The sequence below is a fragment of the Lepisma saccharinum genome, chromosome 3 (assembly GCF_977018435.1).
Source record: "Lepisma saccharinum chromosome 3, izLepSacc3.1, whole genome shotgun sequence".
In the NCBI taxonomy this organism is placed as follows: Eukaryota; Metazoa; Arthropoda; class Insecta; order Zygentoma; family Lepismatidae; genus Lepisma; species Lepisma saccharinum.
In genome coordinates, this window is record NC_139231.1 from 58,987,167 (window position 1) to 59,014,560 (window position 27,394).

The window sequence follows — 27,394 nt, forward strand, 5'->3', positions numbered from 1 at the left end:
TTTTTCAGAATAACAAAACATATTTGGACATATAGAAAATATGTATTCCTTGATGTGGATCAATCCCCTTCTACACTATTGCACTTATTCCATTATTTCACTAGTTCTTGGATACTAGCGTTTCCTCAGTATGCCAGTGCCATGGTCGGACTCCTTGCTTCATCTCTTTATCAAAGTTATATATGCCTGTGTGTGTTCTGGTATTCTAAAAAATCGAAAGTTCCAGTTTTTCATGAATGACCCTCACATGTGTTTGTGTCGCTTTATCAGTTTCATCTATTGATCGTCATTCATTCATCTCTCATAATTAACCTAAAGATTCAGAAAAGAAAATAAGATGCTGGTGGTTTCCGAGAGAAGTACACTGCGTTCCTCATTTGTAAGAAATAACATTTTATTCAAACAAACAATTTGCCACTTCTAAATTTTGCAAGATAATACATGTGAAGTAACATCACGTAATAAACTTAATTTTTAAAAGTAACATATTACCATAACAATTAATTAAATAACTTCAGTAATGCGTTACTAACAAATTACCAAAAAAAATAATGTGCTACTTGCTTTACTTTATATCCCAACTCTGGTGCCAAAACTGAATGAAGCAGAAAAATAAAAGAAAAGAAAAGTTCAAATTCTTTATTAAGTTACAAGTAACTTGAACCCCATTCATATAAAACTGTCTTATAACATAAGATTTCATCAATTTGGTTTTTGAACACTAGTAAGATTTGGTGTTTTTTCATGACGTTTTAAATGTATGGAGAGATCACCTTTGCGTGCAAACTTTACAGAACATATCTTGCATGCGTATGGTTTAAGAGAAGAATGAGTCACCATGTGACTCTTCAAAGTTTGTCCCCTTTTAAAGCTATTACCACATATGTGACACATGTAAGGTCTTTCCTTTGAATGACTTTTTAAGTGATACCGCAAGTTACCACTACTTGTGAACTTTGCATCACACTCGTTGCACTTGTATGGCCTTTCATTGCGATGCATGCGCTGATGATTCAAAAAGTTATCTCGGTAACGAAAAGTCTTTCCACATAATTCACACATTTTTGGAACTTTCAAATATGGTATTTTACCCTTATGCATATAATTCATATGACCATGAAGAGATTTCTTTGTGCTATACTCTCTGCCACATACCGTACAAGGGTACGATACATCTGAATGTTTATCACTGTGGTAGTCCAGCTGCATTTTAGACTGACAAATCTTTCCACACTTATCGCACACAAAACATCCACTTCCTTTATATTTAGCTTTAATAGTAGTAGTAGTAGTGGTCATGGTGGTTTCATGCTTCATCATATGCTGCAGCAGGTATGATTTTCGTGTAAAACGTTTCCCACAAGTTTCACAACTATACTTACCTTCATATATTGAATGAATAAACGTGTGGCGCCTTAAAGTAGACTGGTCACCAAATCCCATGTGGCAAATATTACATGTAAATGGCTTGTACCCTATGTGTCTCCACTTATGAATTTTTAACTTATATGGGGAATCAAACACCTTTGAACACACATCACATGGCAATCGCCAAACCTTCTTCACAAACACTTTTTCTTTCTTCACATGAAACTTCTCAACAGGTGTGACAATCTCTTCTTTCATAGGCCTCCACTTGTGGAAATACTCATGCAGTGTGAGGCCTGAGTAGGTGGTAAAAGTCTTCCCGCATGAGCGACACTTATAGGGCTCATCCGTGCAGTGTGTTGCGATGTGAGAATGGAACTCTTCCTTGGTTGCAAACTGCATTCCGCAAAACGGGAAAAAATATGGCTTTTGTGTATTATGAATATGCGAATGCACATTCAAGGCATTTTCACTGTTGAAAAGTTTTAAGCAAAATTCACATGTAACATACGCAACTTTCTCATGCATTTCGATGTGAGCCTTTAATAAATATTCTTCACTGAATGTCTCCTCACATTGTGTGCACTTTAGTGTAACTTCAGTTTCCTTTATGATTGTCACTTCATTCTGTTTTTGCAATTCTAAACCTTTGACAGATTTAACAATTTTCTTTCTGCGAGGAAACAAACTACTAGAAGTTGGGCAAACTTTTGGATACTGTGGATGAAGAAGCACTGTATGTGACGACTGCTCCAGTATTGAGCTGACAGTAGCCAATTGAAGTTCATCTATGCATATTAGATTCTCTTCACTTTCTCTTGTGCCAGGAATCTGATCCCTGAAATTAATAATTAGATATATAAAAAAAAAATCTTCCGAAACTCAGAAATTGTATTCTGTTTTTAGCAAGAGCTGTTGAAACCATGTCCAAAGTGTTAAAAGAAAGCAAACACTGGACATTGTAAACAGAATAGTCCTTTACTGAAGATTCCCTTTTTACCTTTAACCAATGAAAATGGGTAAGAATGTGGCAAAATGTAGGGAGATTTTTTATTACTTTGTAACCAATTCTATATATTTTGAGGTAGAAGAAATAAAAATAAATCAGGAGCCAGGTGTTTTTTTTTTCAGATATGGGCTAAGAAAAAAACATGAATGGAACTAAGATAAAGCTACACATTTGAAATGACACCTTAAAACACCTCATTTATTAATTAGTACAAGATTGAATTTAATAGTAATTCATTTTTTTTAAGAGATACTTATGGAAATAGCCACCCGAGTCATCCTTACGAAATTGCATTATGTGTGTCTACAGAAGATTGTTTGGGATACATCCAAATGACTTTGCAACACCACTGCTATCTGTGGAATTGAGGTGGAGTGATTGTGCAGCTGTTATCATCAGTCATGTATTGCAGCTTGCAGGTGCCGGAGTGTCATGCACGTCAAATGGAGCTAAAAGTGAACCGCTATTGGGAAGGGTATGTCATGGCCCTTTTCCATGCACATGTCTGGTATGACTGAACAGTAAAACAGTGTCAGGATAATGGTTTGATCATCAGGAAAACCACCGTGAAAGAGATAATGTCCACACAACAGGGGCCCGTTGGTAAACATTCGCCCACAAAAGACACCTGTATAAGAACATCAGTGAAAATATCACCTATTACGCTCCAAGAGATTCAGGAAATGTCATGCCAGGAAAATCCACCAACCAAATCTGAGAAGGCCAGGAACCTACACATGGCTCCTTCCATTGTCGACCATCCATAACAGTCTCGGGCTACAATGTGTTCATATGGCCCTCATGCACCACTTCCTCCCAAACCACGTTGCCAAAAACAGGATCAACTGTAGAAAATTCTATGAAGTATGAAGACCCCTGTCAGGGTCCAAATAGAGGACTTTGGTCACAATGGATGAAGCGTATAGATATATTACTTGCAGTGGTCATATACAATCAATTATGTACAGCAACACAGATGACTAGGGGCACAGGAACTTTGTTCGCTACAGCTGGGACACTTTTCCAAGGGGTTTCAGGGTTGTCACCTGATTTGATTATGTGGGGAAGTTGCCGACAAGTAAGGTGGACAGAAATGTGAAGGTGAATGCTGCCTACTTTCAGTCATCCATTATGAATCCCATCTTCAGTTCCACACAGACATTCCTGATATGGACCTGGTCTAAAGCCATACTGCCCAAATATCCCCCCTGATTCTATTAGGAGATGGAGTAGGAAACAGTGATCAGTATTATCCCATTTCAGGACATTCCGGTGAAAAGCCCTGATGCCAGTCCTATGGATTTCTGTTCATTTGGACTCTTGAAACGATGTCTGAAACATTGGCATCCACGTACCCTCCCTGGTCTTTGGAAAACCTGGAGAGAGGAATAGGATATGATTATCATGCCTATTCTCCAACGTAGTTTACTACAATGGAAATTGATGCAGGGTGATAGTCCACAATGCTGGTAGTCCGACAGAACACAACTGGTGGTGTTGGAATGGCATTTCATGAGGTCAGTACACCTTGAAAGTTGTTCAGATAGATTCCGAACAACCTTCTGTATTTGATTTTCCACTTAAATACAGAAAAAACAGCCAGGGGTCCCAGGTTTGAATCCTGGCCTGGGCATTCTTTGTGAGTGTCCATTCATCAATTTCATCATATCATCACTCATCTGCATCTTTGCAATTAGTGAAAAGTGTCAGAAAAGCAAAGCAAAATAAGTCAAATAAATATACTGTACTAGTTATTTTAAAAGTAACGAGTTTAAAAAGTAACGAAAATTTCTGGAAGCGAACTTGAAAATTTTCAGGTGCTATGGCTACTGGGCGCTCTGTATTTTTCTACCCCTACTATTATTTAACGATGTGTACATATGGGGTAAAAAGTATAGTCTACATCTATGTATATAAATAAAAACTGTAATTTTAATATTTTGAGGACTGGGCTTTCCATGCAGTGCTTTTCAAATGTACTGCAAAGGACACAAAAAACTGTAGCAGGAGCATTATGTGTGTACATCCACACATAAAAAATAAGGTTTTTAGACATGCGATTGGATTAAAGTATTCATAATGAACTGATTTAATTTAATAGAGTGGCCGCGGTGGCTCAGTCGGTAACGCGTCTGACTACCATGCTAACGGTTCTGGGTTCGATCCCCGGCCGGTTCAAATCTGGGAACTTTTCTAACATTGGAAGCGGCCCTGGTGCCCACCCAGCGTCAAATGACATGGGAAACCCTGGGGGATAAAGGCAGTCAGGGGCGTAATGCTGATCACATCACCCCTAACCATGACTAAATCAATAAAGTGTGGGGCGTTACCCCCACACCCCCTATACGCCCTCATGGTGTGGTGCTAAGCACAGGGGAGCACTTTACCTTTACCTGATTTAATAGAATTATGAAGTACTTTGAGCTATCTACTAACACATGAAAAAAAAACATTAAAAATAACTGTTTTGTTTTGCTATTCAATATAATCATATGTATTTTAATTAATGAAGAACAGAACTTTTTTTAATTTGAATTTGAATTTAAAATTTTGGGTGCGTCAGCACGTAGGCAATTTTGCACCAGTCACTTCATACGGGGTCCAGCCCCTTACTTAAACTAAAATAACATAACTGTAACGTTGTGTTGTAACTAAAATATTAAAATATTCTGACTTTGGTTAAAAGCTGAGGCTGTAAAGAGGCACCCAGCACACACATATTCAGTAAATTTCATATTGGTATTTTACGGATATCGGCAAAAAAATTGTATTGTCAAACCCTGTAAGCCCCACTCTGCAAAATAAAAAGTATACACTAAAGTGGTGGACACCAAAAAGGCTATACCATGAACTACTAAAAACCCTTCCAGTAAAATGCAACTGCTAATTAAGTGAAAATACATTTTGCAACCACGGCACATACATGTGCCACTCACTGTGCATTTTCGATTACAGTGTAAAAGAGAACTAAGATGTTGTGTTTCCTTAATTTCAAACATCTTTACCAATTTCCTTCATGTCCATCTTAATATAGCAATTTCTTCCGTACATTCAGTTGCGATGGTCCCAACATGAGTAAATGCTCCTCGATTTTACATTTCCTGCATTTTTAAAGTTTTTTCAGCCTGGTTCCCTAAAAAACATTCAATCGAGGTTCCACTGTATTTGCATGTCGTGTATGTTGTGGTTTCCAAGTGTGAGAGACTAGACTGTGTAAGTAATTAAAATCAAGTGACTGATTCATGGTGCATGACTGGTGACATCTGAGTGTGTCATAAGAAGTTAGCATCCTCCAATGGTAGTATGTTTCAAAGGCATATGACATATGTCAGTAAGTGATCTCTGGTGTCTAACTAGAGTAAATCCAGAGACTCGGATGGTTTCATTGCTGGAGCCAGAGGTCCTAAAAATATCCACCATAGGCTAGTGGGAATATACAAACAAGGAAGGAAAATGGAGGGCAATAAAAGAATACAATAAACAAAAATCCACTTTATGCTCAGATACGCTAATTGGGATAGGACCTACAGTTTAAAGTGGGATCCAAACCACTGTGCAATGTGCCTTCACCAGGGATGGAACCTGGGGCCCCTTCATTACAAGGTGGCAGAATTAACACGACCCATCATTGAGGCCAAAGAACAAAAGAAAAAACTTCTGGACATCCTATTACAGTAACTAGACAGGAATAAATCTCCCAGAAAAGATTACATGGGGTGACATTGTGCCCAAAATTCACCAGGTCTCTGGCATGCCATTCCATTGCTGTACCAACTGTACTGAGTTAGCTCTGGCTTTGATTTATTGCTTCCACCGTTTTACCTGTGTGGAACTGTTTCTGTTAGGCACTGTGTGACTGTTTTCAAATTGTAAAATGTATAATCACTTCTTGTGTAAAAGAAAAAGAAATAAATGTTATAGCATACTGTTTTGTTGCGTAGCAACCAGTTGTAAGAAACAAGTGAAAATAGATAACAAGGACGTTTTTTTGCATATAGTTCGAATCATAGTAATTGGTGCATAATTAATGTATTTATTCAGTGCAAATAATAAGTATACTCATCAGAGAACAGTGTTGTGATTTTGAACTATATACATTATTGTTATTTCATAATTTGCTGTGAAGTAGAACAGTGATTTACTGAGTATAATGTAAAATGCTCAAGCCTCTACGACACTAGCAAAAAGTGGCGACCGTGTGACAGGACTCTGAAGTTAAGTAGTTCTTCGGATAAATGATGTGAAATATAATCTCAGTAGGTCTGGGATTGAAGCGAATTCTAACTGCATTTGATTGATATTCAAGTATTTAAGTGTGTGTAAGTTTATTTTTGTTAATGAAAAATGTCTTCCAGAGATTCATCTAAATCTCGTAGCAGAAAGAAAACTGCTATGCAATACGAGGGCACACATCTAGCAACGTTTACAAACGTTCAAGGTCAAGAAGTTAATTCTGATGATAGGACTGATACCAGTACTCGCAAGGTGGAATGTTGTGGTGATACGAAAGCTGACATCAGATTTGTTCAGTGCTATAAATGTCTTTCATGGTTTCACTTTTCTTGTCTTAAGTTGTCACTTGTTCATTGGTCTATTTATTCTACTACGGTAGAGAATTACTTTTGTAAATCTTGTGAACCTAGCTATAATCCATATGAATTGTCAGCTTACAAAGAGAGTATTAGTCCTAATTTTAACGATCTGCTAGAAACAATCAAGAACATTCAGTTCGTTGTAGTTAATTCTAGTAAAGAATTAAAATCTCAGCTTGAGGATTCAAACAAAGAATTAAAATCTCAGCTTGAAGCTTCCAATAGAGAATTGAAATCTTCCAGCGAGGAATTAAAATCTCAGCTTGAAGATTCCAACAAAGAATTAAAATCTCATATTGAAGATTCTAACAAAGAATTAAAATCTCAGCTTGAGGATTCAAACAAAGAATTAAAATCTCAGCTTGAAGCTTCCAATAGAGAATTGAAATCTTCCAGCGAGGAATTAAAATCTCAGCTTGAAGATTCCAACAAAGAATTAAAATCTCATATTGAAGATTCTAACAAAGAATTAAAATCTCAGCTTGAGGATTCAAACAAAGAATTAAAATCTCAGCTTGAAGCTTCCAATAAAGAATTGAAATCTTCCAGCGAGGAATTAAAATCTCAGCTTGAAGATTCCAACAAAGTATTAAAATCTCATATTGAAGATTCTAACAAAGAATTAAAATCTCAGCTTGAGGATTCAAACAAAGAATTAAAATCTCAGCTTGAAGATTCCAATAGAGAATTGAAATCTTCCAGCGAGGAATTAAAATCTCAGCTTGAAGATTCCAACAAAGAATTAAAATCTCAGCTTGAGGATTCAAACAAAGAATTAAAATCTCAGCTTGAAGATTCCAACAAAGAATTAAAATCTCAGCTTGAAGCTTCCAACAAAGAATTAAAATCTCAGCTTGAAGCTTCCAACGAAGAGTTGAAATCCAAAATTGAAGCTTCCAATGTCGAATTACAGTCTAAAATTGAATCTATGAATTTTGATTTTAAGCAGGTTAATAACCGTATAGACGTGTTGGCTTCTGATGTAGCAATAAGAATCGAATCTTTAGCAGAAACATGTGTAAGTTCAAATGCAGAATTAAACCAGAAGTTGCAAGAAAGCATGCGAAATTATGACTGTAAAATATCAGACATTCTTAGTATACAAGATCTTCGTGAGAAACAAATAAATTAAATTGAAGGTTCTTTGCAAGGTGCAAAAGACGATATAGGTAAACTCAAATGTGGATTTGATGATTGTTGTTCGCAAGTTGAAACATTCGATTCCAAGGTTTCACAGTGTTTCGAAATTGTTAATCAGTTCGATAATAATTTGAAACAGCTTGCATTGCGTGTTGATGTCATTGAGAATAATATGCAGAAACCAGTTAATGTAAATTATGGTGGTGCTGATTGTACTGTTACAGGTACTTCTCATTACAAATATTCTAATACGAACACTCAAGTTCATGGTATTGATAATGTTGCAAATCGCCAATCGAGAAGATTAAATGTAAGGCATCATTCTGGAACTGGTCATAATCATGATTCTGGTTTGAGTGATTCAGATGGAAGTTCTGTTAACTCTACGGATACTACTAAAGTAAAGACGTTTTATGTAAGGGAACCACATCTTAAGCATGTAAGTTGGAAGCAAAATCGCAAACAATCTAGTTTACATAATGCTAGAAAGATGCAAGAAAATTCTAATTGCTCTTGTATGAATAGATCTAGCTGTATTTTAAACAAACACAGAGTAGAAACTGAGAATAACATTGATGTTTCCTCGAATAACACATTTCCTGAAACAACATCAAATATGTTAGGTAGGTCAGAGGACTTCCGCAGTTATGGAGGATATTGTAATTTGAATTACACAAACTATCCTTGCATTTGGTGTTCCGGTTCTACTAATTATACTCAAATTCATCCAGACAGGTCTGATAACACAGCTTCAAGAATGAATAATACACAGAGAGCATTTAATTCTCATAATGATAACGATGAGTCTAGAAGGAAAAGGTTTAATCGTTCTTACCCTTGCACATATTTTGCTGGTAATGAACAGTCACCAAACATTCATGATAGTGCATTTGTGAATGGAATAGAAAATTGTAATGGTGCATATAATTTTCAAGAAGATTGTAATACAAGACCGAACTCTAATTCTTTGCCCTTATACATGAGGAAAGATAGGCATTTGAAGTTAAATGAATTGTCTTTATTACCAAAGTTCTCAGGTCGAGTTGAAAAGCAATCTGCAAGAGAATACTTGGAACAATTAAACTCAACATTAGATCTGATAGGAGTGCCTGCTGATAAACGATTGCAGAGCATTCAGAATTGTTTTACAAATCGAGCAGCTTATTGGTTTAGAACACACAAAATATATTTCTGTTCTTACACTGATTTCGAAAGTAAGTTTATTCAACAGTTTGCTTCGCCTGAAATGTTACAGTCACAGTTAGCTGTTTTAAGGAATCAAAAATACGACCAAAATGCACATGGTAGTTTAGAAACCTTTGCACTAAAAACACATTCCACATATTGTAATTTAGTGAACAATCCGAATGATGTTGATGTTATACAATTGATAATGAGCCAGTTGCCTGATAATGTTGCTAACAATATCGCGTGTCATAGTGTTCAGACGATGGATCAGCTTACAAATATGCTTTGTAAATTAGATGTTATTAGAACTAGTAGGAAAGGACTTATGCATTTACCTGAAGATTTAGATTGCGACAAGTCTAACAAAGGTCTTAAGAAGAATGAACATCAAAGATTAAATGTACGACAAGTAAATATTCGACAAGCAAGAAGTACTAGTTCTTCTTCTACTCAAACTCTGCCTTCTGATAATTTGGGTGCCTCTGTTGGAAATAGTTCAGACAATGTAAACCAATCTATGAGTTCAAGATATAATGAAAGTAATGCTACTAATTTTGGAAATTTCCGACGGAATAGAAATCAGATGTTTCCTAGGAATTTTTACAATACTGGCAGGTTTTACCGTAATAATAATAGAAATATCCCGAATGAGAATTCCAGACAAGATAATGGTCTTCGTTTTAGGCAGCCTAATTACAGATTTTCTAGGAATGGTTACTATAATAATAACAGATCTTTGTTTCCCTCTGTTTATGAAAATTGTCCACCACAAAATCGAGATGTGCCAGTGGTGAGTGATACAATGAGGAATCAGCCCAGCAATATGCAAAGTAATATAATGACGAGTACATCTAATACTGGTGTAAATCCTAATTTGACTCAAAATCCAACTTCTGGTGTTCAGTCTTTACAATTTAATGATGCTAGGCAACAGCAGTTGGAAAGGCAATCTACTTTAAATTAAAGTGCCAGTCGGAAGAGCCTCTTTCCCTCTGCACTATCTGCAAGAGGCACAAGGAAGAGTCAAATGATTTATATAATGTTTGTGATGCTATGCAATTTTCGAATGAAAATGCATTAAGTAACTTGCAAATTAATTTTTTGGTAGAATGGTTTGAGGAAGAACCTGACTGGGTTATTAACGATGAAGATATTCCTGTACCTTTAACAGAAGTTCCAATTGTACATGGAATTATATGTCAATTGCCTATCATTTGTATAATAGATTGTGGTAGCCAAGCAAATGTTATGAATTATGAGGTTTGGTGTAAGATATCATCATGTATTGGTAATCTTACGTTGGACAAGGTGGATGACATTAGATTATGTGGATTTGCTGGAAATAAAAAGTGCAAAATTGTCGGTTGTAAGACGATAAATATTCAGATTGACTGCAAATACTTTCCAATGGAATTTTTCATTTTAAAAGAACTTAATGCAGACATTATTTTAGGTGTTCCTTTCTTACGAAAGTACAAGGCAATTGTGGATTTTAGGAATCAGAATATAAGTTTAATAACTTCATCAGGAAAGCAAGTGTGTACAACATTAGATAATAAGAATTCTAGTACGATAAGTGTTGAATCTGACAAGCTTGTATCTGATGTCAAGCAAGATACTGACATAACTGAAAATAAATTCCAGTCATGTAGAATGTTAAAATATGTACATATGTTAGATATTGAAACAAATTATATGCCTTCCCAGAGGGATATTCACGAGAAAGTATTTGCAATTGAAGATATCGGTGACTCACAGAAACATGATTTATTTTCACTCTTATGGAATTATCATGAACAATTTTCTGACAAACCAAGACATGCCAAGGTAGAACCATATAAGATACAGTTAGACAGTGACGTACCTATTGCCACGGCACCTTATCCTATACCAATTTCTAGGAGAAAGAATTTAGAAGAAGAACTCGCCAAATGGGAAAGTTGGGGTATCATATATCAAGAATCTTCCCCATATTTAAATCCTCTACACATTGTGCCAAAACAAGGTGGTTTATGGAGACCAGTAGTGGATTTTAGAAATTTGAATAAGCATGTCATCAGTCCTCAAGTTAGAGTTGAACCAATTCATGAAATGTTACAACGATTTTTGGGATCAAAATATTTCTCTTCTATTGATTTATCGTGTGGCTATTTCCAGATCCCATTAACTCCAGAATCACATCTTTATACTGCTTTCTCATATCGTGGTAGACAATATTTATTTCGACATCTTCCCTTCAGCATACGATCTGCTGTGTCCATTTTTCAAGACAGGATGAACAAAATTTTCACGAGAGAATTCAACAACTTTGTTGTTTGCTATTTAGATGATCTCTTGATCTTTAGTAAAACTTGGCAGGAGCATTTAACACACCTGGAAGCTGTTCTGCAAAAATTGAAATATGTTAATATGTCCATCAAGTTTTCAAAGTGCAAATTTGCTTCTAAAGAAATTGCTTTCCTTGGACATATTGTTTTTGGAAATGAAATTAAGGTAGATAGTAGCAAGAATTCTGCTATAATAAATTTTCCAACACCAAATAACAAAAGGTCACTTCGAAAATTCTTGGGTTTAGTTAACTGGAGAAGAAAATTCGTGAATAAATTTGCAGAAGTTGCCCATCAGCTTTATGAACTTCTAAAGTCGAATATTCTCTGGACGTGGAAGGAAGTGCATGTAGAAGCTTTTGAAAGGTTACGTGATTTGGTTATATCTCCAGAAGCTTTAGCACAGCCTAATTTTTCTAAACCTTTTAACATAAATGTAGATGGTTCAAAGAAAGGTATTGGAGGTGTTTTATGGCAAAATGGAGAGACACCAGAAGATAACCCCAGGATTATTCAATATGCAAGTAGAGTTCTTCGTGGTAATGAGTTATCTTACAGTACACATGAAATCGAATGTTTAGCAATTATTTTTGCTTTTGAGAAATTTTATATTTACGTAGCCGGAACTAAAATTAATTTGTTCACAGATCATAAATCTCTTTCTTGGCTGGAGTCAGCAAGAACTTTAAATCCACGTTTAAATAGATGGTGTTTAAAACTGCAAGGTTTTGATTATGATATCCACCATGTTTCGGGGGTAAACAATCAAGCTGCTGACACATTAAGTCGATATCCCGATACTACTACAGGAAATATTTCTTTATCCGAGTTGTTTATTAATAACTTAAAATTGGATATTATTGAAGAAGATACTTTGGAATTCTGGAAGGAGTCTCAACATCGCGACGCATATTGTAGTGCTTTAATTCAGAAGATTGAGAACGGAAATCTTTCCAAGTCTTGTAAGACTCAGTATGCTTTCCAAGATAGCATTTTATTTTTAAAATGTGTTTCTGAAGATAATTGGAGATTAGTTGTGCCAGTTTCAATAATACCGAAAATCTTACATAAACTGCATGATATGCAAGGACATTTTGTATATAGAAAGGTTTTCAGTAAATGTAAGAAATTATATTATTGGCCAAAGATGAACTGCAGTATTAAACAGTATTTGAATAATTGCTTAACTTGCGCCAGAACTAAACAAGCTGTTTTGAAAAATGAAAAGGATGATTTACACGTTTATTCTACCAGTCCACATTATTTGATTTCAGTTGATTTGATAGGACCACTTCCGAAATCTCAAGGTTACACATTTATATTGACTGTAATAGATGTAATGTCTAAGTTTCTTATGGCATATCCTTTAAGGAAAGCAACATCTAGAGAAGTAATTAATAAATTTAAACTGCAATATTTTTATCATTATCCTGTATGCAATAGTCTACTGTCTGATAATGGTTCGCAATTCAAGTCACGAGAATGGAAAACTTTTGTGGAAGAATTTAAAATAAGGCATATCACAACTTCAGTTTATTCTCCATTTGCCAATCCTATTGAACGATACAACAAGGAGTTAATTAGATTATTAAGACTCTACATAAGCAAAAATCATGAACATTGGTCAAAATATTTAAGTTTTGTTTTAGGACTATTAAATAACTCTGTATCTGAAGTAACGGGATACACTCCAAATGAATTATTCTTGCATCATGAAATAAGAGATCCTGTTTTAAACCAAATTGATTGGCCTGAGACATTGAAAGCAGTTCCTTGGAAATATAAATGTTTAATTGCCAAATCTGGTTTGAAGGAAAAATATAAAATCAAGCCTAAGGAAACTAGTGATAGATACACAAGGATAGAGACAAATGATATAGTATTAGTCAAAAACCATGGACAAAGCAGTGCTGAGTGTAAACGAATACACAAATTTATGGACTTGTGGCTTGGTCCATATTTAGTTAAAGAAATTAATGGTAACTGTTGTGGATTGTTATCGTTGGATGGAAAGAGAACTGTACAAACACATAATGTATCCAATTTAAAGAAATTTAATTGTAGTCAGGAAAGAAAGGACGAATTATGTAAACTTAAGTAATTTCAAAAGACCTCAACAACCTTTTAATAAGAAATGTTAATATGTTTTAAATAATTATGATATGTTTTAAATATTTTCTGTGTTAATTAATGACAATATGTATGTCATAAGAAAGTTTGTTTTCTTTGTAGTTTTTCATGTTATCTAAAAATTTTAAAACCGATGTTCTAAAATTTTTCTCCGAAGGAGGGAGAATGTTGCGACTGTTTTCAAATTGTAAAATGTATAATCACTTCTTGTGTAAAAGAAAAAGAAATAAATGTTATAGCATACTGTTTTGTTGCGTAGCAACCAGTTGTAAGAAACAAGTGAAAATAGATAACAAGGACGTTTTTTTGCATATAGTTCGAATCATAGTAATTGGTGCATAATTAATGTATTTATTCAGTGCAAATAATAAGTATACTCATCAGAGAACAGTGTTGTGATTTTGAACTATATACATTATTGTTATTTCATAATTTGCTGTGAAGTAGAACAGTGATTTACTGAGTATAATGTAAAATGCTCAAGCCTCTACGACACTAGCAACTGTGGACATCATCAGTGTTTCAAAGGCAACAGATCCCATTGCAGTATCATGACAAGAGACAATTCCACACAGTACAGTTAAAAGAGCAGAAGGAAAAAATCAGGCAAAGCCAGGGCTGGCTCAGCAGCTCAGTTGGTAGAGCAATGGCACGTATGCCGAAGATCCAGCTTAGTGTCCTGGTCATGTTTGTCTCTTCAATGCTAAATATATTCATTCTTTACTTACTTAAAAATTACAGATACAGTACTCCACGATCATTTTATGTTGAGATTGTAGCAAGCATAACCAAACAAGATAGCATAAATATGGATTGTTAGCAATGTTCGAAAAACTTGTTCAGGCTGGATAATGTCAACATTTGGAAGAAAGCTGTTGTAAAACTCTGGAAGCATATAGTGTGGAAGAGCTTTACATTGCAAGTTGGTCATATAGGTACTTGAAATTTGAATAATTAAGGATTCAGTTACTTCCTCTTCCTACTACAGTTTGGACAGGATATCCTCTTTGCCACACAATTCCTTAATTAGGAGCTTCCAAGATATTTGGACTTCGTAAAATTTGGGGGTATTATTGAATAATTTCAAACCTACACTTTGTTTAATTACATTGCCACAGCCCGCATTATTTCCATTATATATCAAAGTGATGGATAGATATAAAATTTTACCCTTATCAACAAATGATATTCTACCAATTCGATATTAAATGGTACACATTTCCATGAATGGTTTAATTTACATCCATAATTACTGCATGTTGGAAGGTGACTGCAATGGATTTCACATTAGAAAAGTACATGCGTGTGTTCCCAAATTCAATTTATAATATCATGGCACCTAAATTAGGCTTTCATTTACAAAAAATAAGAATTGTAGAATTTTCAGTTCAAATACATATTTTACAGAAACATCATATCAGTAAAACTAATGGCAATTTTACTGATAAACCAATATTCCTATATTGGCTGTTAACTATAGGGTATAATTCCGAACTTCGGATCAGTCCATTCCTAGACTAAATAAATAAATAAATACATGATTTAGGAAGAAATAAATCTGACAACCAAATGCATAAAAAATCAATATGTATTACAGCTTATGAACGATAAAGATGTCATTTAAAGATAAGGTTAAATTATTATACAGTTCTTAAAACACATTGTTATTTTCATAAATAGCCAATAAACTTAGAAGTTTAAATGTATGACATCTGAGAATGGAAACTTAAATTTTACTATGACATGTGAAAGTATGTTGCAAATAAGTACATATATGTTTAAAAGACTCTTTATTTATTTGCAACAATTTATACTGCCATGAAGTCAAAAGAAAAATACAAGAACTGGCAAATAAAAATAATTTATTGCACAAATATTTCACATAAGCAATAAATTACTTCTTTATATTTTGAGCAATACTCATATCAATCTTTGAAATTTTACAAATTTTCAATTATATTTGTAACAAAAATTGCACTTTCAAATTCAAAATAAATTTGAAATCTTTTTTATACTATCTCTGGAAAATAAAGCTTTATAATTGGTACAAATTATCACTTGGATTTAGTTCCATATCTTGAAATTCTGTTCTGTATGAAACTGTGCTAGTATAGTATATGCAATTCAAATATTCACAACACAGGGTTGAACATGAAGACAAAGGATAACTAATTAATCTCCATGACTGCTTCAATCTTACTTTTATGTGTCTGATGAGTGTTCATGTGGATTTTCCAGGGATAGCTTTTGAAAAAGCCCTTGTTACATACACTGCACACATATGGAGTTTCCCCTGTATGCCTGCGGGTGTGAATCACCAAATCGCCTTTCCTCGCAAACCTCTGTGAACAGAACTTGCAGGAAAAAGGTTTCTCTCCTGTATGGATACGCACATGAGGAACCAAGTGTTGCTTCCTACGAAACTTTTCACCACAATATTGGCAGGAAAATGGTTTCAGACCACTGTGAGTTTCTTCATGGCCATGGAGGTTTGCTTTTGATGTAAACCTCTGGCCACACATCTGGCATTCGAATGGACGCTCACCGCTGTGCAAACGATAGTGTACGATGAAGTTCTGTCTGTACCGGAAGGTTCTGCCGCACATATCACAACTAATGGGAACAGCAAGGGCACCCGTAGGCCTCTTCCTCCGCTTACCAAGATGGCACTTGTCTTTATGAAGATTCAGGACACTTTTGACACGGAACGATTTCTGACACTCCTCGCACTTGTATGGCATTTCACCACGATGGATTCGCTCGTGCCCTTCTAACGACTGCTTTGACGTTAACATCTTTCCACAAGAATGGCATGGATAAAAATGGCCGTAAACTTTCCGTGGCAGTTTGAAACTAGCATTATCCGATACATTCTCGTCAACTTCAGTGTGTTTTCTCTGATGCGCCCTAAGTTGGGTGAACCTTTTGTAACCCTTACCGCAAACTTCACATAAGAACTGTTTCACAGCATAATGAACAGCTTTGTGATACTTGTAAGAAGTCAAGTGCCCGAAAGCCTTATCACATATATCACATGTGTATGGTTTATACCCAACATGTTTCCATGTGTGAATTTTTAAGTACGATTTTGAAGAAAACATTTTACCGCAGACCTCACACATGTATGATCGTTCGCTGGCATGTATCGCCCCATGACACCTCAACAGACAACTACTTTTAAATATTTTGCCACAGGTAATGCATTCAAAAACTTTTTTCACAAAATCATTATCATCAGTTAACCTGGAGACTTCACCACTTGTGTCAATGGAATCGCATGTATCAATCACATTGCATTTATCAACAACTTTAGGAATATTAACACTTGTATCTTCACTGGCAGTTGAAGTAGCCTTCCCACATACATGACACATACTTCCATCAATGTAGGAATGTCGACATAAATCCAGTGAATCTTTGTCCACGAGCACTTTCAAGCATCCCCTACATGCACGTTCCTTCACACTGGGATGTGACCTAATGTGTTCATTAACTAACTCCTCTGATGAAACCAAAGTTTGACAATAACTGCAGTTAAACTGCGCCTTGACTTCTTCTTTGGCACAACTTAAGACTCTTCTCTCTTTCTGTTTCGATTTGTTTAATCTATTCGGTTTAAGCTTTGACTTATGAACTCTCTTCATATGAACAGACCAGCCCTTAAAGCTAAAACAGACCTTATGACACTTCAGGCAAACAAAGATTTTCTGTTTTGGTTTCAAATATGGGTATTCTGTTGTAATCAACAGTTTCTTTAAGTTGCTACCAGGAACTGACTGAATTTTAACACTTTCTGTGTTTATATCACTAGCCTTGTCTCTGTTGAATAGTACAGAAGCATCCAAGTTACGTAGGGTGGAGACTTGAAAAATTGGGTCGCACCTGAAAGAAGATTTTCAACTGCAGTAACTGCTCTCACTCCAACAAAGTATCACATGGTAAAGTATTACTTATCAACACAATTCAGGAATCATGATATTTGTTCTCTCTATCAATCATAAAGAGCCACATGGCCCCTGTGGTTCTTAGCATGAACTACCATACTGCAAAGACAGGAGTTCTGGATTGTCAATTAACACCTGATTTAGTGAACTTTGATTTAAATTTCTCCCATGAATTGCAAGACACACATGGCCAAAGGATGGATGTAGGGTTCCACACATTCTTGACCTTGATCATAGCAGAGGTTCTATGATCAGCACCATGCTCTACCTGTATGTATCCCCCCTCCCCAAGGCTGACCCCTGCACAAATGAGAGAATAAGGGAGACCCAGAGCAGGGCCATTGTTGGAAAATGACCCCCAGGTCTCCAGCATGACAGTTCTTCTAATGACTAGACCACAACAGCCCTTGAACTTTGATGTAGCACATTTTCTCTGTGGTATAACTTGTATTCCCTTGACACTTTGATGCTACATGCTGCAACTTTATCAATGTTTGATACTTAGGTGTTGTTCATGTGTATGAAAGTTGTACCTCTTGGGAAAAAAAGACAACCAAGGCAGTGACACAAGACCATAACTGCAAATGATCATCTTTAAAATTTCAACAATTACCACTGCATATTTTTTCGAGTGAGTGTATGAAGTGTTTACTGATAGTGTAAGTTTTCTTGTGTTCATATAATGCCAGTGGTGTGAGGTATTTATGAGGTACAATGGTCAGACACTTTGCAACTGTAGTGAAATATGCAGTTATCAAATGTGATATGAAATATTTGTTGTGAGATTGCAACATATCTTGGAAGTATCATAAGCACTGATTCTTCATTTCATTCTAAATCAAGCCATGCACTAAAACTATAGGATTGCTAACTGATGCTCAAATAGGCCTGGAGAACACACACAATGCAAGCGTGAGTGCTCCCATGTGGTGCAAGCTTCCTGCCTCACGAACAACAAAGCCACGTCCTGAATCCCTCCCTCTCTCCTTTCCGCACCACTTACTATGCTCCAGTACTACTGCTCACCCTGTAGTTCACACATGCATATGAGAGTGCTATTCCACAATTACAGAAAGTTGACCAGGTCTGTTCTACACCAAGAGGTAAACATGCCATTAGTCCAAGGATTAGGATGATATTCCTTTCTCTCTTCCTAGCCTTCTTCGTTCTCCTTTTCTTTCTTACTCTCTCTCACCTTCTTCAAGTAAACCATTCTAGTGCCATCTCAGTTGTTCAGCTGAGGATTTTTTAAAGGTTATGAAAAAAATGCAAGTACCAGCAGAAAACTACATTCTAATGGCAAGTCTAAAAATGAGTTCAAATCCTTCTCTTATTCCTGTTGTTTGTCTTCCATTTCTTACTATGGTTTCAAAAATTACTATGGGTTAATCTAATAACATTTACAACACAATAAGGTAGGTAAAGTTCCCCATGCTCATTGCACTGTACCATGGAGATATATGGAGATGGATGAGTACCCACATATTCATGATATTTGCTATTGTTTGAGGTGATGTGATCAGCTCTATGCTCTGGCTGAACCCAAAGCTGCTTTTATGGAGGGACAAACTCAGAAAAATTTCCACCTTAGATAATCCATCCCAAGAATTGAACATGTGTCTTCCGCACAGCAGTCAGATGCTTTACCACTATGGCTCCATTCACAACAACAAAAAAGTTATAAAATTCCTGCATATTTTTTCCGTGTTGTCACCATTGACACCTTTTTTGGTTCAAGTTCATAAATACTTCCATACACGCAAGTCATTAATACTAGATTAAACTGCACACCAAAATGGTTATTTGCTTATGTTCCTGAAGCATAGGTAACCTATCAGGTTTTGAAAATGCAATTTATTGTATCGTATTTTTATATTACATCAATTTTCTGCCAATTTAGGCTAATTGTGAAGACAAAGATGAGTGATGATTGGATTAAATTGATGAAGACACCAAGAAAGAACATTCACGCTCAGGCTAGGACTCAAACTGGGGAACTTTGGTGGCAAAATCAAGAAGTCAACCACTTAATGTGCTCAGTCACTGAATTGACAAAAGTGCACTTTAGAATGCAATTTTAGCCTAAGGTGGTTGTAAGGCAATGCATTATTTAACTAGAGTTCCTGGACAAGTTATTAGTAAGTAAAATTCATTAACAATAACAAATCTCCATTAGAGATAAAAGACAAAGAATAGCCCACCTGGAAGCAGGGAGAGAAATGTTCTCTCAAATCAATGATTTGCAAGACATGAAATAGAAACAACGGAAAATACTCAACAATGATACAGATCCAGAATGGTGTGGTGCAGTATATATGATGTGAATATTATATGGGAAAAGTTATTTTTCTGTGCTGTGCTTCTTTTCTTTCGACTGATTAATTTTGAAGGTCTAGCAGATTATGGCATCTGGGAGGGATACCAGCAATGTGGTACCACCTCCAGTGCAGATTTCATAATCTACAATAATGAAGAAAAACCCTCAAAATTAATTGGTTGAAAGAAAAAAAAAGCAATAAATAAAATTTTCCACGTACAATAATTAATATAAGTTTAAATTTGATAACCAATATCAGCTGAAACTTTTTTTTAGAGTCTATATCCAGCCAGTTACCAAAATGCAGACCAACACTTTCTCAGTTCAAATATCTTAAAAGTTATGCAACTTGTACAATATTATATGGAAGAGTGGAATCTGTAATTAAGCTCTAAATGCCAACCACACAAGTGTCTCAGTGTATGTCACCCCTTCTTGCTGGTCACTGAACTACAATATTCACGGAATTTCTCCAAAACTAATGTTTTTTATTTACATACGTATGGGAGAGCATGCCATACTTGAATTACAATGCAATATGAGTATCATATGTTTGTTGCAGAGCTGTTTGAAAAATTCCACTTCAATTTTAGAGAACAGGTTCTAAACTGTCAAATTGTATATAAAAAAATCAGATGTGTATATACAATGCGTTCCATTGAAGTGTAGACCGCCACATTGGTGTTTGTGTTATCGGCAAGCAAGGCAGTTGTGGCCGATTGTCAGCATCAGTGTGTGTCGATGAAACAGGTGCACAATAGTTTTTGTAATTATTTTAAAAAGTGATTTACTTACCAGATTTATAAAAGCAGGTGTTCAACTAGTTGCCTTGATGCATACACACATTTTTGATACATTTTTATTAAGACACCCACTAACATAAGCTGACAAGGAGAGATGGAAACCGGTTTTTAAAGATGTCCTGAAAGTAGACAGGAGACTGTGAAGTGATAAGGGTCCTTGTTTAGTATTGTGTTGGCTGTTTATTAGTCTGGCGACTTTGAAATGACAGGGTCTTTGTAACGTATTGTGTTTTTTCTAGTGTATTCAACAGCAATGTGTGTTATGGCTCAGCAAATGTTTTCTACTGCACAGCGTGTATTTATTTATGATTCATATATGTTAACTCAATTGGCACATGAAGTTCAAACGTGATTTGAAACAAGATTCCCGGGTGTAAAAGTTCCATGCAATTTTTATCTCGGGTAGAATAAAAAATGCTGTGTACAAGTAAAATTCACACACCCTGGAAGAATTGAAACAAAACATCCGCAAAGAAATTACCAATATTAATCAACGGGAACTGTAGCAAGTTATGGGTAAGTTCATCAAGCAGTGTCAAAAATGTGTGGACAACAAAGGTGGCCAGTTTCAGCACCTTCTTTCATACATTGGTAAGTAAATAAATCACTCTTTAAACTAGTTATGTAAAATTGCATGCATGATTCACGGATAGTCTTCAGTGCCGACATGGCCGTGAGTTCCTCAGGCAAACACCAACATGACTGTCTACACTTCATTGGATTGTTCTGTATATATTTTTAATTACCATGGATTGATGTACCGTAAAGCTTAGTTGCTAAATACATGGTTAATGTTTAGACAAAGCTGACCACACACATCCATAAAAAGCATCTAAATTTTCGCTGAATGGTTGGAAGCACCATCATGATAACACTAATTTTCAAATGACATAGTCAGTACATTTGGAAATTTAAATACCTTCTACATAATCCTGATTCAGCCCCTCTCACCGTGACTTATTTTGAATCTCAACTCTCGCAAAGAAGATTTGAACACAGGTTTACGCCATAACAAGAGGTAGTGAAAAATATAAGAGGCGGCTCTGAAGGAGCTTGAGAAAGATAGCTTCTAATGTGTCTTCTAAGAGTGGTAGCAACATTAGGACAATTGCCTTGCTCTTGGAAGGCATTACTTTGCAAAGACCCACAGTTATATTTGTCCCAATTTACACGTGATTTCAAAATTTCTACACATGTCTTCCTTCCTTGAACACACCTTGCACTTTCAGACAATGTGAGTACATCACAGTGGTGAACTGGCATTGCAAAGTTAGACCAATGACACATAGTTTTATATAAGTCACATTTGTCCATAGGATGTCAACAAAAATCTTCGCACAACAGGAAATTTTTGTTTGATGAACTCTCAAACGTGCACAAGAACACTGAATTGATTCTTTTAGAATCACACATTGCCATCATATTTTTGCATTTTTATTAATCTACAAATACTCTTGTACCTTTAAAGATTATCTCAACATTAATTGATAGGTCTTAACATCATAGTGGTGGGGTCATTCCATGTCAAATCATCCAGAATTTTGTGAAAATGTCACCCACCATCTCCGATTTTGATGAAATTCGGTATACTTATAAAACTTTTGATCCTGATTACAAAAATGACAACTTTTTTTTAGATTGGTCAAGGGGTTCAGAAGTTACGTGTTTTTAAAAATCTTCGTGTTCGCCACTTGCGACTCCACTTTCAATGACATGCATTAGATTATAAATGATAGTATCCTCTCTCAGGTTTGCCGTAGAAACTTTAAGTTTGTTTTCTTTTGCTCAGGATAGTGTAAGCTTTCATTTAAATAAGGTTTTAGATCAGTGTATCAATAATCATGTATTTTATGTATAGTTTCAAGTATTTTTTTAGAAAAATAAATGACTTATTTCAAGAGCGAATTTCGTGCAATGCCCCTTCAATTTCCCCCAAATTTTATATACAGGTAGCTCAGAGTGTGTACTAGTGCTTGATGGATACATTGGGATGGGTGGTTCAGAGACAGGGTGATAAAAAAATCATTTGCATTAAAAGTTAATCTTATTAAAAATGCTTATATATTTAGCACAAAGTCTGAAGTACAATATGTGTTGCTCAAAGAGCTTTTATTCAACAGTGCATACGGTTGTTCCTTTTTTGACCATGAATGTTGCAACCCTAAAAAGTTTGCTGTGCATTAATGTTTCTTTCATCAGATTTGCTGAAACAATAAACTACTGCAATTATACTGGACGTTTTCTGCTGATTTGCATCTTAAAATGTTAACAAGAATCCTCATAAATCATATCAAATTTTTAAAAAATAATGATTATTCAGGGACACATTTTAGAATAAAATACAGTGAAACCCCGATGTTGCAACCCTAAAAAGTTTGCTGTGCATTAATGTTTCTTTCATCAGCAATAAACTACTGCAATTATACTGGACGTTTTCTGTTGATTTGCATCTTAAAATGTTAACCAGAGTCCTCATAAATCATATCAAATTTTTAAAAAATAATGATTATTCAGGGACACATTTTAGAATAAAGTACAGTGAAACCCCGATTGTACATTCCCGCTTTATATGTTTTCCGAGCCGTTGACGATGTCTTAAAATTTTGCAGAAACCTGTTTTGTTGACCATGCGAGTTATCACTCCTTTTTCTTGCTTTCGAAGCTGGTTCCTTCACCATGCGACCTTGAACTTCCAGATGTTAGGCTTTCATGGGAGAGGAGGGAGCGAAGAGTGAAAGGTGGGGGGGGGGAGGAAGCGGGGCACAGCTTACATTTGTCGCACCTTTCTTGACGGACAGAAAGGGAAAACTGCACTTCTTGCATTCCTGGTAGAGATACAATGGGCCGTTTCTTCTGCCTCAAGATCAGACAACAAGCACACTGTTGTCAAACCGATTCTCGCTAAATGGTGCCTGCCTTGGAATTTGGACAACGAAAGTTCACTCTCCCCACTCAGAGTGGAAAATTGACAACAGGACTTGATCATCGTTCGCTTCTTTGCCCATACAGATTTACGGAATCCTTCCTAGTTGATGGGAACGGAAATGAAAAGCGAGAAGGGTGCTTGTTCTGAAAACTTTTCCTTCCTTCTTGTCTGCAGCGTTGGAATAGAAAAAATAAAAATAAGAAGGGTTTGCCAACCTCCTCTATCCGATACTAAATAAGAACTGCACTTCTTTAATGGGAAGTCGTTTAGATTCCTAAGGAAATATGATTGGATCTAGTCTATATTTCACTGTAAATTATTTTTAATCTGTCTATATTTCACTGTAAATTATTTTTAATCTGAAGTTTTTTCATGAATGCCAATGTCATTTGATCATCAGAATGAAGCTGAAGCGAACTTGATTCTTTTTTCTATGGGTAGATGAGCAATATTTTACTCACTGACGGAAAAATATTATTGTCAAATCAATTGTTTGGGGGAAGGGGGGGCGAAGTTGGGACACATGTATTTTTCTGCCTGAGGCAGAGAATGGATTCTTTTATGCAGATTACGTTACTTGTGTGTTGTAAAGTGACTGGGCCAGGAAAAATGAGTGAATAAACTAGGGGTGTGGCAATATTTTCTGAGAGCAGCCAAATTTAGTGCACATCTAAATGCCATTAAAATGCGGGTGATTTAAGCTACCACATAAAGTGGCTCTGGAGCTCACGCAGCCTAAAATAAATTTGTACCTGGGGGTAACCTTGGGGGGTAAAGGCTGGCCAAGCATGGTGCTGATCATGTCACCTCCAAATTGGCAGAGATGGAAGATTATGTGGGGTAAAGAGGGCCAGAGCATGGTGCTGATCACATGATCTCCCACATCCCCTATATATGCATCACGGCATGGTGCAAAGTGCATGGGGAACTTTACCTTCACCTTTTTCTCATTAGAAGGGGGGGGGGGATTGCTTTCTCATGCCCCCTATGGTATCATCACTAGTCTTGTAATTACTGAAAAGTGCCAGGTATTGCTGCCCCGATTTTCTTGCTCGTGTGGAAGTCAGCCCCCTTACACGAGACATCTTAACCAATTAACATAAATGCGAAAAGCGATCTCCCGTCAGTTTTCCTCTGACGTCTAAAATTACGCAGTTGCTGAACCTGAATATGCGCATTCAACGAACTGCAAGTAAGAAGAAAAAAAGACTTCAGCCGGTTTCTAAGTCTTTAATGCCCTGTCAGAAATCTTGCTCCTATGTCTGAAGCATGATATGACAACATGGGAGTGTGTCAAGCAGTGATCCTTCCCCCCCCCCCTTTCCTTCTTTTCTTTCTGCAACTTGGCTGGGCCGGAATGAGCACACTTCTCATAACACAGCACGACGCTCCACCATCTGTTTGTCTCCCCCTTCCCCTCACGCCATTACAAAAACAGGTCCGAGGGGTGTCTGCGAGTAGCAGGCAGCTGGCAACCGGCGCCAATGTTACGTCTCCTGGCTCCAGAGCTATGACTCATACAGTCTGAAGGGAAGAAAAATGGCAGTGTTTTTGAATCTCGTCTCAGAAGGTTGTTTTGCTTTGACGATTAGGAAACACGAGCAGCAGACACAATGTAAAAGTTAAGAGATCATTTTTTTTTTTTCTTGTTCTGCCTTCTGATAAATGCCTTGAACACACAGAGCAGTGCAGGAAGGAAATGCACATGATGCTAAGAATGATATAATTGCCATTTTCTTCGGAACCATTCACGTACTGAAAATAAATCATGCAATATTAAAACGTTGATGGGAAGACAAAAAAAAGGAAACACTTTATTTACGGGGAAACTATTGGTGGAAGGGGTGTTTCCTTTCCACAAGACTTCTAAATCCAATAATAAAATCATTGATTAATATGGATGTAAATAGGGTCATAATCCCCCCCCCCCTTTTGGCCAGTATTTCTGAAGAAAAAAAAAGGAGAACATCACAGGTAGGAAAAGATGGCAAAGTGAGGGCTGACTAATATAAAAAGTATATGTAACCCAATCTCCCCTTTCAAAAATCCTACGTGCGTCACTGATAAATTCTTGTCATCTAAAAATGCATGTTTGACAAAGCTTGTTTTGCTCACTTCATGCTGTTGGGCTGATCGGGACTGGATACATATGCAGCTCAAAGTGGAATCTGAACCATTCTGCATGTCTTCAAGATACTTTGATTGCAGTAAGTCCAATTACCCGGGACTTCAAAAACTAGCAACTAATTACCAGTTTACAGAGTAAATGGAGATCCCGCACAATCAAATGCCAACTGAACCTAAGAGGTGGCAGTTAGAAGCAGTCATCTACCCTACGAAAGTGGGTCCCGTTAATCCGTCATTGACTTTCACAGCAGTTCTTGCTTTTTTCCTCAGAAATTCATAATCATACTTCTATCACGTTGTTAAACAATTTTTGACATAATAAACCCCTAAAAAGTCGATTGTGTAGTCATTTCTTAGACACTTGAGTTTCACCCCTCCCATATGCTTTCCTGCTTTTTACGTTTTCTATTTACGGGCCCCTGAAAAACGTAAAATCGGGGTTTGACTGTATTGCATGTTCCAATGTAATACACATACGGTCATCTGTTTGTGTACAGTGGGATCCATGAGTATTACAGTGCAAATTGTCCATGACTATTTTCATTAATTTTTCTCTTACATCCTGTGTGTTTTTAAGCGATGGATTTTTATGTATGCTGGTGCAGAAGTTGTCAACACCTTGTTTTGAGTTTTCTTTTAATTCTTGAAGCTCTTATTGGGTCAAATAAAGTGCATGAACATAGTGATGGACAATTTGCATGGTAATACTCATGGATTCCATTGTACATGCAATTTAAGAAGAATGTGGACAAATGGATGCTGTGAGAATTACTACTATCCTACTGGTAATACTGCAGCCAGACCTCTGTATTCAAAGGAGCAATAGAAAGAGAAGGGAGAGAATCTGTCCAGGTTGTGAGCTACGAGTCATCTCAAACTATCGTAACACAGGATAAGGTTTCAGATTCCCATGGCTTTAGGACAATACGAAATACAAAAACTAGGGCTGATATTTTTCTAGGGTATTTCGCAGGGTCCACAAAAATGCCACCCAACACTTTTGTGGAGTCTAATTACCCTGCAAATTACACAAATTTTGACATTTCATTAATTTTGCTCCAGTATTGCATTAAAAAAATGTCTGGCACTGTGGCCATGTAGTCTAAGGCATCAGGCTTTGGGTTTGAACTACAGGATGTGTGCTGGTTTGAGTCTCCTGGGGTGAAGCATAATAACTTTCTTTTCTGAGATTTCGGTCAGTGTATGGAACTGGTGGCGACCCAGGAAGCTACGAATGAGTAGGGTAACCCAGTCATGGAAACCTACAATGACTGGAGATTCATTGTACTGACCACATGTCAGCCCATAACTGGTTGGATGATCGCCCATCTCTGCTGAGGCATGTGCGAGTGAGGCCGGCAATTGGTACGTAGGCCATGGCACTCAAGGGCTGTTGTACCATGGGTTATTACAATTATTAATATTATTACTGCATGAAAAAAATGATTTAGCGATTACAAGACTGCCATTTTAAAGTGCAATCTAATTCTGTAAATAGTTTAAAGCAAAATTCTAGTCAATTG

General features: G+C 36.3%; 2 protein-coding genes across 2 annotated transcripts in view; both read right to left on the minus strand.

The window, feature by feature from the left end:
* Positions 1-631: 631 nt before the first annotated feature.
* Positions 632-27,394, minus strand: part of LOC145985070 (uncharacterized) — a 91,546-nt gene continuing 64,783 nt past the window's right edge. Inside the window, exon 9 of the mRNA XM_083118641.1 lies at positions 632-2,206. Coding sequence (XP_082974767.1) covers positions 703-2,206 — 1,504 coding nt within the window. The 3' untranslated portion in view covers positions 632-702. The remainder of the gene's footprint in view (positions 2,207-27,394) is intronic.
* LOC145984860 (uncharacterized) lies at positions 15,719-27,273 on the minus strand. Its single transcript, XM_083118239.1, has 2 exons — positions 27,164-27,273; positions 15,719-17,636 (listed from the first exon to the last, which is right to left on the minus strand). Exons 1-2 carry the CDS (start codon positions 27,271-27,273, stop codon positions 15,923-15,925), a joined length of 1,824 nt encoding a protein of 607 aa, XP_082974365.1. The 3' UTR covers positions 15,719-15,922.